Raw genomic sequence first — 12,027 nt, forward strand, 5'->3', positions numbered from 1 at the left:
GAAACATGGATAAGTTAAGAATTGGAAAATATGGTATTAATATTGTACGAAAGATAGGAATTGGATATGTATATGTACTGATAGTAACTATATCATGAAAGGGATTACTATGTAGATAATTTGTCTGACCACACATACTATGTAATGGATACAAACTATTATTGCTGTAAGATCAAAAATTCCATGGAAATGACTATGCTGAAATACCTCAGTATGTCCAACATTTTTAATCTTTGCCTAATAAAAACTTAAAACAAAATAAAAAGCCCTATTGGGCTTATTATCTGGGGATAATATGAACTCTAGCTACGCTAGTGTCTCGGGATTGGCACAAGATTTACTCAGCTTTGTCTTGTTAAGAGTACCTTCCTTTTATTTTTGGGCAATATGAAGGGAATTACACTTGCATAAGCTAAGACCAATGCTAAGACAGTCTAGCTGGGAAGAAGAGGGGATGTCAGGAAGTTTATTTATTTATTATTAATTAGACTTACATACCGCTTCATAGGGCTTTCAGCCCTCTCTAAGCGGTTTACAATTTTTTTTTAGCAAATTGAGTCAGCAACTTGCCCCCACAGTCCGGGTCCTCATTTCACCCACCTCGGAAGGATGGAAGGCTAAGTCGACCTTGAGCCGATGAGATTTGAATCGCTGAACTGCAGATCACAGTCAGCTAAAGTGGCCTGCAGTACTGCACCCTAACCACTGCGCCATCTCGGCTCATATTTGACAATTGGTTCACAATTTCCTAGATTTTCAGAATATCTTTTTGCACTGACAGGTTAGCCATTGAGGATTGAGATGAGTTGTGAGATCAGTTACTTTGGTACAAGCGTCAATCCTGTTTTTGAATTGTTATAAAGATCCTCTGAGGAAAACTCAGATTCTTAATGTCTACCAATGCTACTTCCCATAAGAAGCTATTAAAATTCATCACAAAAAGAAAAAAAAAGCTAAATGTCAATGTCAAGTACAATTACCTGTTCATTGTATATTTCCAGCATACTAAATGTAATCTATAAAGGGAAAAGATACCACAAGATAGATTATTAGTTCCATTATTATTTAACTAGAAAAATGCAGCTGTATATTCTACAGAGTTCTGCATTATTGTATATACCTAGTTTTTTTTCTGTAGTTGCATTCTATCCGAGTTCCCTCTTGTTCGGAAAGTAGCTGTTTAGGCTTAAGATTTAAAACATTCCAATGTATTAACTATACACACACTCACTATAGTCAAAGGCTGTCATCACATAGATTTTAATTTTTATTATGAATGTGTCTATCAAAAAAAAAAAACTTGTATAGCAAAAGATGGAGTCACATTATCCATAATTTCTTCTTCAAATGGAAGACAACATTTTCTTAAAAACAGTCAGAGATGGACCCTATTGATACAATAGAACAGGGATGATCTGAAATATTTTCATATATACAATTTTCACAATAAATAATGTTTTTCTTTGTCCCTCAAAAATCTTATTTCTGACTGTATATATATCTTACTCTGATTATGTGCCATCAATATTAGCAATTATATAGATTTTTCCTGTGATAATTTGTCCCCAATCAATTCCTTCAGGTCTTGCAGTATTTTAATGCCTTGGGATATCATGTCCATTTATGATAAAAATAAACCAGTATCTCAATATACGTAAATATTTTTGTAAATGGGTCATAGGTCAACTATGTTGCAATGCCTGAACTTTTGAACATACCTGATATTGTTTATTTGTGTCTTGATTTTGAATCGTTTTAAACAGCTCTTCACATATGACTGGAATTATGCCTCTGTTTGCACCATGGCCTATCATTGAGTAGCTCTTCCCTGAGCCGGTCTGACCATAAGCCAGAAGAGTGGCATTGTAACCTTGCCAAGCATTGTCCAGAATTCCCTCACCAAGGTCATGAAAATGTCCCTCTATAATGATAGAACATTCAGTTTACCAGATTTAATTAAATTGCACAAACGATAGTGATGTTGGGTAACCACAATGAATCCTATATCTTACTCTGGTGATACCTACAAATGTCGGATCAGACATTCAAGGAAAAATACATCCAGTTAAGGAAATACCTAAACAAAGATAACTTCTTGAGAGTGGAGATGTGGGCACTTTTCCCCTGCCACCCCCCCCCCCCCCCGCCTGTTTCCCCGATATTAACTTTCAGGTCTCATGGGTTTCTGGATGGTTTTCCAAAACTGCCTCCAGAGCCATCATTAAGACGCTGTCTCACCCCTTTAGCTCGGATAGCATTGATAGCACTGGTTAAGGAAAAAATAAATGAAAAATGTATAATGAAATACAAAGTTTACATCACCCATAAACAATTTTTTTTCAGATAAGAAGCAGAGGAGAGAATAATGGCAGCTGGTCGTACCAAGGATCTCAATTATCCTCAAACTTCCATATTAATGTCTAAATTGCACAGCTATGCCCTAGGCAGTGAGGACTTTGAACATGTTAAACATGGCAGTCCAAGAAAATGTTAACAAGCCTTGAATTAGGACGCTCGTGTTTTTATTCAATTTAGACTGCAATGTAATACCCACATACTGTGTTCCCCTTGGTTTACCTCTTCTGTCAACCAAGGAGGAACTCATGTATGAAACAAAAAATTTGAAGTTGGATCCTACACTTCCATTTCTGTTTCTATAGCTGTTGGGAAAACTCCGCCTTTGGAAACTCATAAGAAAATGGTAGGAAGTATTGAAGAACCCAAATCTACCTACCTCCACATCCCCAACCTGAAAAATTTACTTAAACCAGTTTGAGAGTTGAATTAAATTTAAATTTCCTTCTAATGATTAGAGGGGGAGAGGGCTTTTGATTAAATCAGTGGCAGTCAACCTGGTCCCTACTGCCCACTAGTGGGCGTTCCAGCTTTCATGGTAGGCGATAGAGGTTTGCTGTAACTCTGCCCTATAAATTTTATAAAGTAAAGTTACTTCCCTACTTTATAAATCACCATACTGTGGAACTGGTGGGCGGTTAGAAAATTTTACTACTAACAGAGATACAAAAGTGGGCAGTAGGTATAAAAAGGTTGACTACCCCTGGATTAAATCATGAGGTATAAAAATAACTGCAATCACTTACTTTGCACTAAAATTTTACTGTGACTGGGCTTGTGGATTATCAGGTTTACCTATTGGCTAGTCTGTGCATCTGTTTTTGTCATCACAACTGATGAGGAATAAATATTTGTATTTTTTTCTCAATAGAAAATATTAAAGTACTTTTTACCTGCCCAGCATATCTGCTGTTCGGTCCAGATGAAACAAGCTTGCCATCTTTGTCCTTTAAAAATCCACTGTGTGACCAATATGCCAGGTCAAAGGTAAAGGACTTTATATGACTTGGATTTTTAGGATCATGTATGCTTGTTGTGCTGGAATTCATAGAAATCACACATCTGCTGCCTGCATCTTTCTCTCTCTGTTGAAGTTATAGTCAGTTTAAATCCATTAAAACTCGAATTGCTAACTTGATCTTTTTTCAGTTTAGACTATAGCATTTTGGAAGAACCTGATTAATTTTTTTAAAACTTGTTTTATTTAAATCTTTAAATACAATAGTAAAAACCAGCACAAACTCTAGTTTCCTTGGTTACATGGGATATTGTCATGGGTTACCAAATCTTAAACAGAAGAGTTCTATAGGTGCATTATCTTCTATTGCTTTTAGAGTAGAAAATTATAACAGGTTAAAAAAAACATGCTTTTAATGTTCTCCTCACACATGTGGGAATTGTCTCCAAACTTGAAATCCTTGCTAGCATCTGTGGAACCTCTGGGTTTGCCAGCTGAACAGGTAGTTGAAACCCAACTTTTAAATGTCTCATTAAATAACACCTGTTATTTTACTTCATTTTAATTTTTTTGCTAGGAATAAACAGGAAATTGAAATCAGATTTACAACTGCTTATTGTATTGAGCCTCAAGGGCCTAACATTCCAAGGCAGAGCACATTTGCAAATTTAACAAAACCACCTATCAAGCATTGATAGCCTCAGGCAAAAATGCCCGAAAAGTGAAGTTAGGCCTGGTACCACCAGGAAGGGATAGTCTATTTAACTTGGGTAGTATAAACATCATGACCAAGTTTCACTTTGTCTCCCCATTTAACCCATTATTTTCTGCTGCTGATGCCGTTACCAGACCCAAGTTTCTAAAGTTTCTACTCAAGTTCTCCATTTTTTTGCCTTTGTTCATCTCTCTTCTTTACAACACAAATAACCCAATGACTTAAAAACAATAGACTACACAAAATGAACAACTAACCTGGTTGAAAGGTCTGACACGTACTGCTACTTTCACACTGTCAGAGTTTGGCATCTTAAACTCTTCAAGGAATTAAAATATAGTGTACAAGCACCAGTTATATCCGGAACACTGCTTGGATAATTCTTTTAAAAAAGATGGTCTGGAGCACAATTACTTGGTGCTTTATATCTAATACATTATTTATATCTTCACTTGTCACCTGTCTAAGGTAACTGATAAATTATTTCTAAGAGGAGCTCCATTAGATAAGGTTGACTGCTACTGTGTATTGGTCTTCAAATATACACCTGAATGTTGATAAACTTATGTAAAATTCTATTGAATTATTATGCACTGTTTTCTCTTAAACTATAATTTCAATTCAGCCTTTTTACATCTTTTTTTGTGCTGCAATGATAGGTCGAATACTACAGAAGAGTATTTCCAGACAAATTTTATTTTAGCAAAATTGTGGTAACATTTCTCTAGTAACCACAAAATCTATAAAACATGCATCATCTCAAAATATCAAATTTGAACTAATTTAAGTAGATGAAATCCCTGAAATGCTGTCCCTTGTTGAATACTTGTGACAATATAAATACCTTGAATGTTAAGAACCTTTTGCTGATGCATCAGTTAAAAAAAAACAATTGAGGTGAGATTTTTGTTTTCTAAATCAAAGAGCAGCTTTCCCAAGTTAAAACAAATACAAAAAAATATTGCACAGCTTCAGTACAATGGTTTACATTCTGACTTCTTCAATTAAATACATGTTGAATAGAGAGAATAAGGTTTTATTTATGATGGATAACTCTAGTATTAATTCCCATGAGGTCACATATTTTCTAAAAATTCTAAAAGTGTGAAATTTAAATTTTAAAAAATTATAAGATCAAACTTTTTTAAAAAAAAGAATGCTGGCTCCCATCAGAGGCACCAACAGTGGAAAGTCGTAATTAAAATCCCCTTTGGGTCATTTGCATTCTGCATCCATATTATTCTCTTCCAAAATGTAGTGGACAATAATCATTAAGTATACATTTTTTATTAACATTCCTAAAATATTTATTTACATATTATATAAATGTACGAAGTATATTATAAAATAGAAAACTGCATTGACTGAAGAAATCACACTCCATACGGAGTTACTTATTGAAGATCTTTAGTTCTCTTGAAAATTACAATAATTTATATAAATTATCTTCCAAATTAGATGATTTTTTTCTTAATATTCCACACAAATGTGATGACTTTACAAATATTGGTGTACATCACACATTTTTAAAAGCAGTTATAGCATCTTCTTCCGTACAACTGGCTTTGGGTAGCTAGACAGTCTCTTCTCCTTCCTACGAACAGTTTTTTGAACAGCTTTTTCTGTTTTATCCACAGAATCCCCTTGCTTTTGTTTGGTTTCATCTGCAGGGGTGCCAAAGGGCGAAATGAACTTGATTTCCATTGCTGGGGGTGACCAACTACTGTCTTTCCCTAAGATTCTGTAAGAAAAGAGAACATTTTTAAAGCTAATTTAACTATATCTGAAAACATAGTAACAAATCAAGTTGAGAATTCACATTGCGATAAGTAAATATTAAATGTATCAATGTGCCATATTTCATATACAACTAATTGTTGAATTTTTTTTTCATATATATTATTTTTGAAGCAGGATAGGAAGAATATTGATCTATGGTATTAGTGAAGACTCCTGAAATACAGTGAAAAGCCAAGAAAACAAATAAAGAAAAGCCAAGACTATTGAATAGATCATCCAGAATTCTCACTTGTCACAAATGAACAAGCTGAAATTATCCTCTTTGGATACATCATATAGCGGTGATGGCTAACCTTTATGGCACCGTGCCAAAAGCGTGTTTGCGCAGCCATAATGTAATGCGCATGCAACTCCCATGGCGTCGCCCTTGCAACCCCCATGCCTGCACATGTGACCCCTGCGTGCAACCCACCCCCATGCATGCATGTGCATCTCACATATGCGACCCACACATGTGTGGCAGACACCCCAAAATCAGCTGACTGGTGGGAGGCATGCGCGCATGCACAGCCAGAACTGAGCTGGGGCGATGGCTCGGGTCCCGCAGAGAGGGGTCTCTTGCACCTGTGGCACGCATGTCATATGTTCGCCATCACGATTATATAGCGTCATCAGCTATCTTGAAAAGATTATTATGAAAAAACATGGCAAGAAAGAGAAGGAGATGACAATAAACAGCAAGGAGGATGGACTTGATTATAATGGTGAGGACTGTACCATTGAAATAACAGGTTAGGAATATTGTCATGGAGAAATGTATGTGATCTCTAGCAGCTAAAAAGGACTTAATGTGGACAATCATTTTTTTGAAACAATTATTTTAGAAAGAAACCATTACATACTTTCTTGTTTTGTTGTTTTTGATCTTGTAGCTCTGCTTTTAATATTTTGCTTTTCTAAAGTCTCTACTGAACAGCATGCTTTCTTCTTTAACTGGCAATTCCTAAGAACAAATAATATTAAAAGGCAAAACAGGAAGGCATTGTCTCTATCCTCTAGCTTTTAAAAGTTTACTTTAAATCCAAAATAGATAAATCCCAGAAGACCCTTAATATACAAGATAAACAAATAAAATACATTTTCCAAGTATTTGTTGAAGATGACCAACTGTTAGCAAATTGAAAAATCATAAATAGTGCTTTGGAATTGTGTCATACTGAAAGTGATATTAGAGGGCTAGGAATTAGACATCCAATGAATGGTCTGCTATGGTAAAATGATACAATGAGCAGTAAGTTAACAGAATTTAATTATCAACTTTGCCTATGGTATATGAAATATAAGAACATTTGAATATATACAGAAGAAATGATCAAATTACTTACCAGATCTTCCACAATCCTTGAAATACTGGACACCTGCTTTTCCTGGACCTCAGGACAGGGGGTGAGAACACGAACTTAGAAGCCAAATCTGTATCTACACCTTTGAATTGAACAGGTGTCACTGTTTTTTCACCTAAAAGCAGAAACCATAAACTTGACTTTGGAAATAAACATTTGAGGCATACAACTTCAACCACAATCCTGCATCCAGCAGTTTATCATGTGAACCACTACAAGGGTCCATATTTAGATGTCCCGGATCTGTTTAATGGAAGAGAAAAAATTTAAACCCTGGACACTGTAATACTATATAACTCATTTTTGCATAGGTCCCATTTGAACTGAAAACCAAAGGATGGCATCTTATTGCTATCAATAGTCTGGCAACAAATTAAGCCAAACCATATTTCCTAAGTAGAAAATTAATACAGGGAGGAGTGATTAATCCCCCAACTAGCACTGAGGCTTTGTAGGCTCTTAGAACTATTTATCTTTCAGAGAAATGTTAGGCTTCATTTTCTCAGTTTAGCTTAAAGCACTCTTCCTTTAGTTTATCCCTCTCCATCAGTTAATAAATAGAGGTTACCTCTCTTCATTCACAAAAAAAATGAGGGTTGGTCAGTGGAAAAGACAACAAAACCTGAGACAAAGAATCAAGAGGCATAAAGTGTCTTAAGTTCAATCCTTCCCTTTTTCTTAACACTGAACTTGTGTGTGTGGAGGTTTTGGTTAGGATTCCAACCTCTCCCCAATTGCCAGAAACATCACATCTGGAATTTGTTAACTGGGTGGCTCTTTTTGATCAATTTAATTTTTTCACCATCTGAAACTTAGTTTGAATCAGCACCCTACTTTGTTACCAGATGTTATGATGTTGACAAGAAAAAAATCAAGACAGCATACCTGTCTTTGGTGCGACAGTTCTTCATAGGTTTGTGTATTTTTCTATTCGAATTTGGGATCTCTACCATAGTAAATGTATCAATAAACACAAGCACATTTTTATTCACTGCATATGCTTAAGAAGCAAATATAGGTAGCCCTCAACTTACGACCACAAGTGAATCCAAAATGCATGTTGCAAAGTGAAAAATTTCTTAAGTGAATTTTGCCCCATTACGACTTTTCTTGCTACATTGTTAAGTGAATCACTGCAGTTATTAAATTAGTAACACAGTTGTTAAGGGATTCTGATTTCCCCATTGATTTTGCTTGTCAGAAGGTTGCAAAAGTTGATTACATGACTCCGGGTCACTGCAACTGTCATAAATGTCAGTCAGTTGTCAAGCATCCGAATGTAAATCACATCACCAGAGATGCTGCAACCGTCATAAGTGTGAAAAATTGTCATGTCACTTTTTTCAATCATTAAGTGAACTGTGTAAGTCAAGGACTACCTGTACAATTTCTGTGAATTTCCCTCTTCCCAAGTCCTTTTAGCCATGCCATAAATTACTTTCCTGCAGGACTGTATCTGGAAAAGGCATAATCTATTTTCAGCAGAAAACATTTTTCTGGCTATGTAACTGGTATCATGCAGCACTGTTTTATAGACTTGGATCAATACCCTCATGCAGAGCAGACAATTTGACTATCCTATACAGAATTTCTGAAGCAAAATTTCAAGTACCTTTAGTTTCTTCTGTGAGTTTAGTAAGAGGAGGAGAAAAAGTAGAAGGTTTCATTTATATCCAGGGAAAGTGACTGTTTTACTTTCTTGGGGTTATCTTGTCTTCTTAATGCTACTAGCATGGTGTTGTCGAAGTTTCTTTATTTCGCCAAGCCTCAGCTTGGCCACATCTGTAGTCTCTGATTTCACTTCATTATCACTTGCTAGCAGCAAATGTTCTTCCTCTCTACTTGTCTCTGAGACAGAAGGCACGTACTCTTCTTTCTAATTCTAGTTATCCTAGCCCCGCCTGTTTTCAGACTTCTTTTCTGAAGCTACTGCCTCACTTGGCTGGATAACACATTCTTTTAGGTTAGACTTTCTATATCTGTTTTCTCTACACTTCGAGATGTCGCTCTTGAGGATCTTCTCTTTGGGGTTTTCATTATAGAAGTTTCTAGAGAAGGTAAATGTCCCGAGGTTGTAGACAGATGTACAGCCCCCCTCCTAGTATTGCGTTATGGACTGAGGACACAGCATCTGAAGAAGATAACCGAGACAAGTCAAGTTGTGATTCTGCCGAAACATTCGAAGAATTTTTTCTGGGTCTACCTCTTTTACGTCGGCTGGTGGTTCAATATGTGATGATTCAATAAGACTACTTCTTGATCAGAAACTGATTCTGATGTACCTATTCTTGTATTCTCTCTTGTTCCAATAGCTGTGATTCATTTGATTGCATGTCATGTTTAAAAGATGTTTCTGGCAGACTGGTCTTTCTACTTCCTACTCTTTTGAACTGGACTAGGTGATTGTAGCTTCTCAGATGTGGTTTGTGCCTGAGTCGCTACTTTCAATACGCCATGCTTTCTTCTCCTTCCTCTCTTGGGTGATATGGACAGCTGCTTTCCTTGAGGTTCGACCTCCTGATCTGAAATTACATTTTCTGCAAGTTGCAAGGCGATAGCTTTTAGTTTGTTGCACTTTTAGGAGTGACTGTCATTTGTATTGTATGATCAATAATAAAACTGATTACTATTTTGATTTCCTACTACGCTTCTTGTAATTCTAGGAGTCCTCTGGCGAGCAGAAGATAGATCACTGCGTGGATGCCCATAACGTTCGATACACTTTGTTTGATTTTCTAATTCCACTGCCTTGTGGTAACGGTTGCCAGAATGTCGGTGAAACAGGACGAACATTTTCTGAGATTTCTAACTCACTCTTCATTTCCTTCACATCTCCATGGGAAAATCAGGAATTTGGAGAATCTGCTGTTCTTGTGGTTCTTCCCGAATTATATGGTAGATTTCAGAAATGTTTGTTGTCGTCTTTGTTCGCCTAGCACTTCTCCTTAGGGTGGGAGTTGCCAATATAGTTGGTTTATTTGTCTTTGTCAGTGATTTTTCATTACATGAGATATTTAGACTTTGATTTGCCTGATCTGTTGAACTTATACCAGGCATCAAATTTTCAATTCTATTTAAGTCTACATCACTAGTTGTGTCATGAACATTTGAATAGGACCTTGGGATAAATTTAATACTTTCTTGCTTATGCTTTCATGAAGAGATTGTTCTATTATCTCAGCTGAAAATTCTTTACTTCTTGTGTCTTTGATTACATCTAACAGATTTTCAGCAATAGCCATTTGAATTGGTTCAGGTACATAAGGTAGGACTTCAGCAGTATTCTGTGGTATTTCATTACTAGTTACTGTGGACACAGAATTGGTAGTAAGTTCTGGTTGTTGCTTCTATCCCCCGAGTCTGGGCTGGCTGGTTTCAGAGAAGCATGCAAACTTGTAGAGTCTTCCATCTCAGTTTCATCATCACCTTCTAATATTAAAGAAAAATTATTCTGACACAGAAGTTCTCCATCTCTTTCAGTAAATGAAGATTCAGCACTAGCATCTTTTTCAAGCAATTCAGATTGTTGTTCTACACTGTCACAGTGATACTGAAATTTGAGATTGCTTGAGGAACACAGTTCATTGTATGGGATTTCTTCTTCTATAGCTTCTGAAACTTGTATCTCATGTTTTCCGTCTCCCATCAGCTAAAATAGAAAACACATAAATTGAATTCTATTACACAGTATTTTTCAAGAAATATAATAACCATGAATAACTGTTCTTCAAAATTTCAGATTTTCTGAAGTTATACTTCACTGGCTAATTCAGCAATCCATGCATTGGTTTGCAAAGTAACCCCAGCAAAAATGTTCAAAAGGAAATTGTATACTCTGGCTTCCCAAACTTATGGGAAGCTATTGCTTCCTATTTATAATAATTAGGAAAGTTTTTAAAAATCATTTTATGAATATACACCATGGTTGCCTCCTTTTTTCTTTCCTAATATTTTTTCCTACGGGTGCAGGATCTACTTTTTTTGGATGAACTAAATGTTGATCCATTTTATTGCAACAGGAACTGACTGGCTGGCTTGTCACCCGAGTCTGATGTCATGGACCAACAGAGTGACTGGTCCGAAGTCATCCAGTTGGATTTCATGCATAAGGTGGGACTAGAACTCACAATCTCCTGGTTTCTAGCCTAATGCCTTAACTACAAGACCTACTGGCTTGTCATCCAAGGTTATACAGTAGTATAGAAATTTCTATAGTATAGAAATTTGTGGCCCCTACTAGTAACATAGGATTAAGTGTGATACCAATTTCTAATCATGTAAAAGTGCTATAAAAAGAAGTTAACTTACATCCACTTTTTGATTTTCAGAGTCAATATTAGGCAATGTTTTTTCTTGCAGGACTATTAGATGTTCCTCTTGGATTGTTTTTTCCAATTCACCTTCATCTATTGCTTCTCTTTCTTCCAGCTCATTTCTTGAATGGATACTGGCAATGTCTTCACTATCAGGAATACTGATGACAGCTGAAAAAGTGATTTTCTGACATTATTTGATTTTATTGTTTCTGAATGAAATCTTTACTGATAAATATTATGATTAGACCCTTTAACCATATTTTCATCTTTCCTTTATAGAAATGCAATAATCAAATTTGTTCGTGCCCTTTATACATCATAAATGCTAATATTAAATTATTTCTCCTCAAGGGATAAGCAGAATGAATATTTATTGTGTGTTCATCCTATAGCAAGTGGTATTAAAGTATCTGTTCCACCATGGAATACATCTTTTTCAAAAATGAACATTAGCCGCCTTTTAACTCTTTGCAGCAAGATTACAATGACCTACCAGTATTGTTGTGTAATTTTTGTCTGTTATACAAGTTTCACAAGTCT

General features: G+C 35.8%; 2 protein-coding genes across 2 annotated transcripts in view; both read right to left on the minus strand.

The window, feature by feature from the left end:
* Positions 1 to 4,614, minus strand: part of LOC116507718 (kinesin-like protein KIF28P) — a 37,484-nt gene extending 32,870 nt beyond the window's left edge. Inside the window, 4 exon segments of the mRNA XM_032216043.1 lie at positions 981 to 1,016; positions 1,719 to 1,919; positions 3,249 to 3,440; positions 4,286 to 4,614. Coding sequence (XP_032071934.1) covers positions 981 to 1,016; positions 1,719 to 1,919; positions 3,249 to 3,440; positions 4,286 to 4,339 — 483 coding nt within the window. The 5' untranslated portion in view covers positions 4,340 to 4,614.
* A 91-nt stretch (positions 4,615 to 4,705) lies between these two features.
* AHCTF1 (AT-hook containing transcription factor 1) overlaps positions 4,706 to 12,027 on the minus strand; it is a 42,473-nt gene continuing 35,151 nt past the window's right edge. The window contains 11 exon segments of the mRNA XM_032216046.1: positions 4,706 to 5,769; positions 6,716 to 6,771; positions 7,154 to 7,194; positions 7,197 to 7,286; positions 8,784 to 8,823; positions 8,825 to 8,921; positions 9,384 to 9,483; positions 10,000 to 10,275; positions 10,278 to 10,497; positions 10,500 to 10,820; positions 11,480 to 11,655. Coding sequence (XP_032071937.1) covers positions 5,565 to 5,769; positions 6,716 to 6,771; positions 7,154 to 7,194; positions 7,197 to 7,286; positions 8,784 to 8,823; positions 8,825 to 8,921; positions 9,384 to 9,483; positions 10,000 to 10,275; positions 10,278 to 10,497; positions 10,500 to 10,820; positions 11,480 to 11,655 — 1,622 coding nt within the window. The 3' untranslated portion in view covers positions 4,706 to 5,564.

Source organism: Thamnophis elegans, chromosome 4, assembly GCF_009769535.1.
Source record: "Thamnophis elegans isolate rThaEle1 chromosome 4, rThaEle1.pri, whole genome shotgun sequence".
NCBI classification, from domain to species: domain Eukaryota; kingdom Metazoa; phylum Chordata; class Lepidosauria; order Squamata; family Colubridae; genus Thamnophis; species Thamnophis elegans.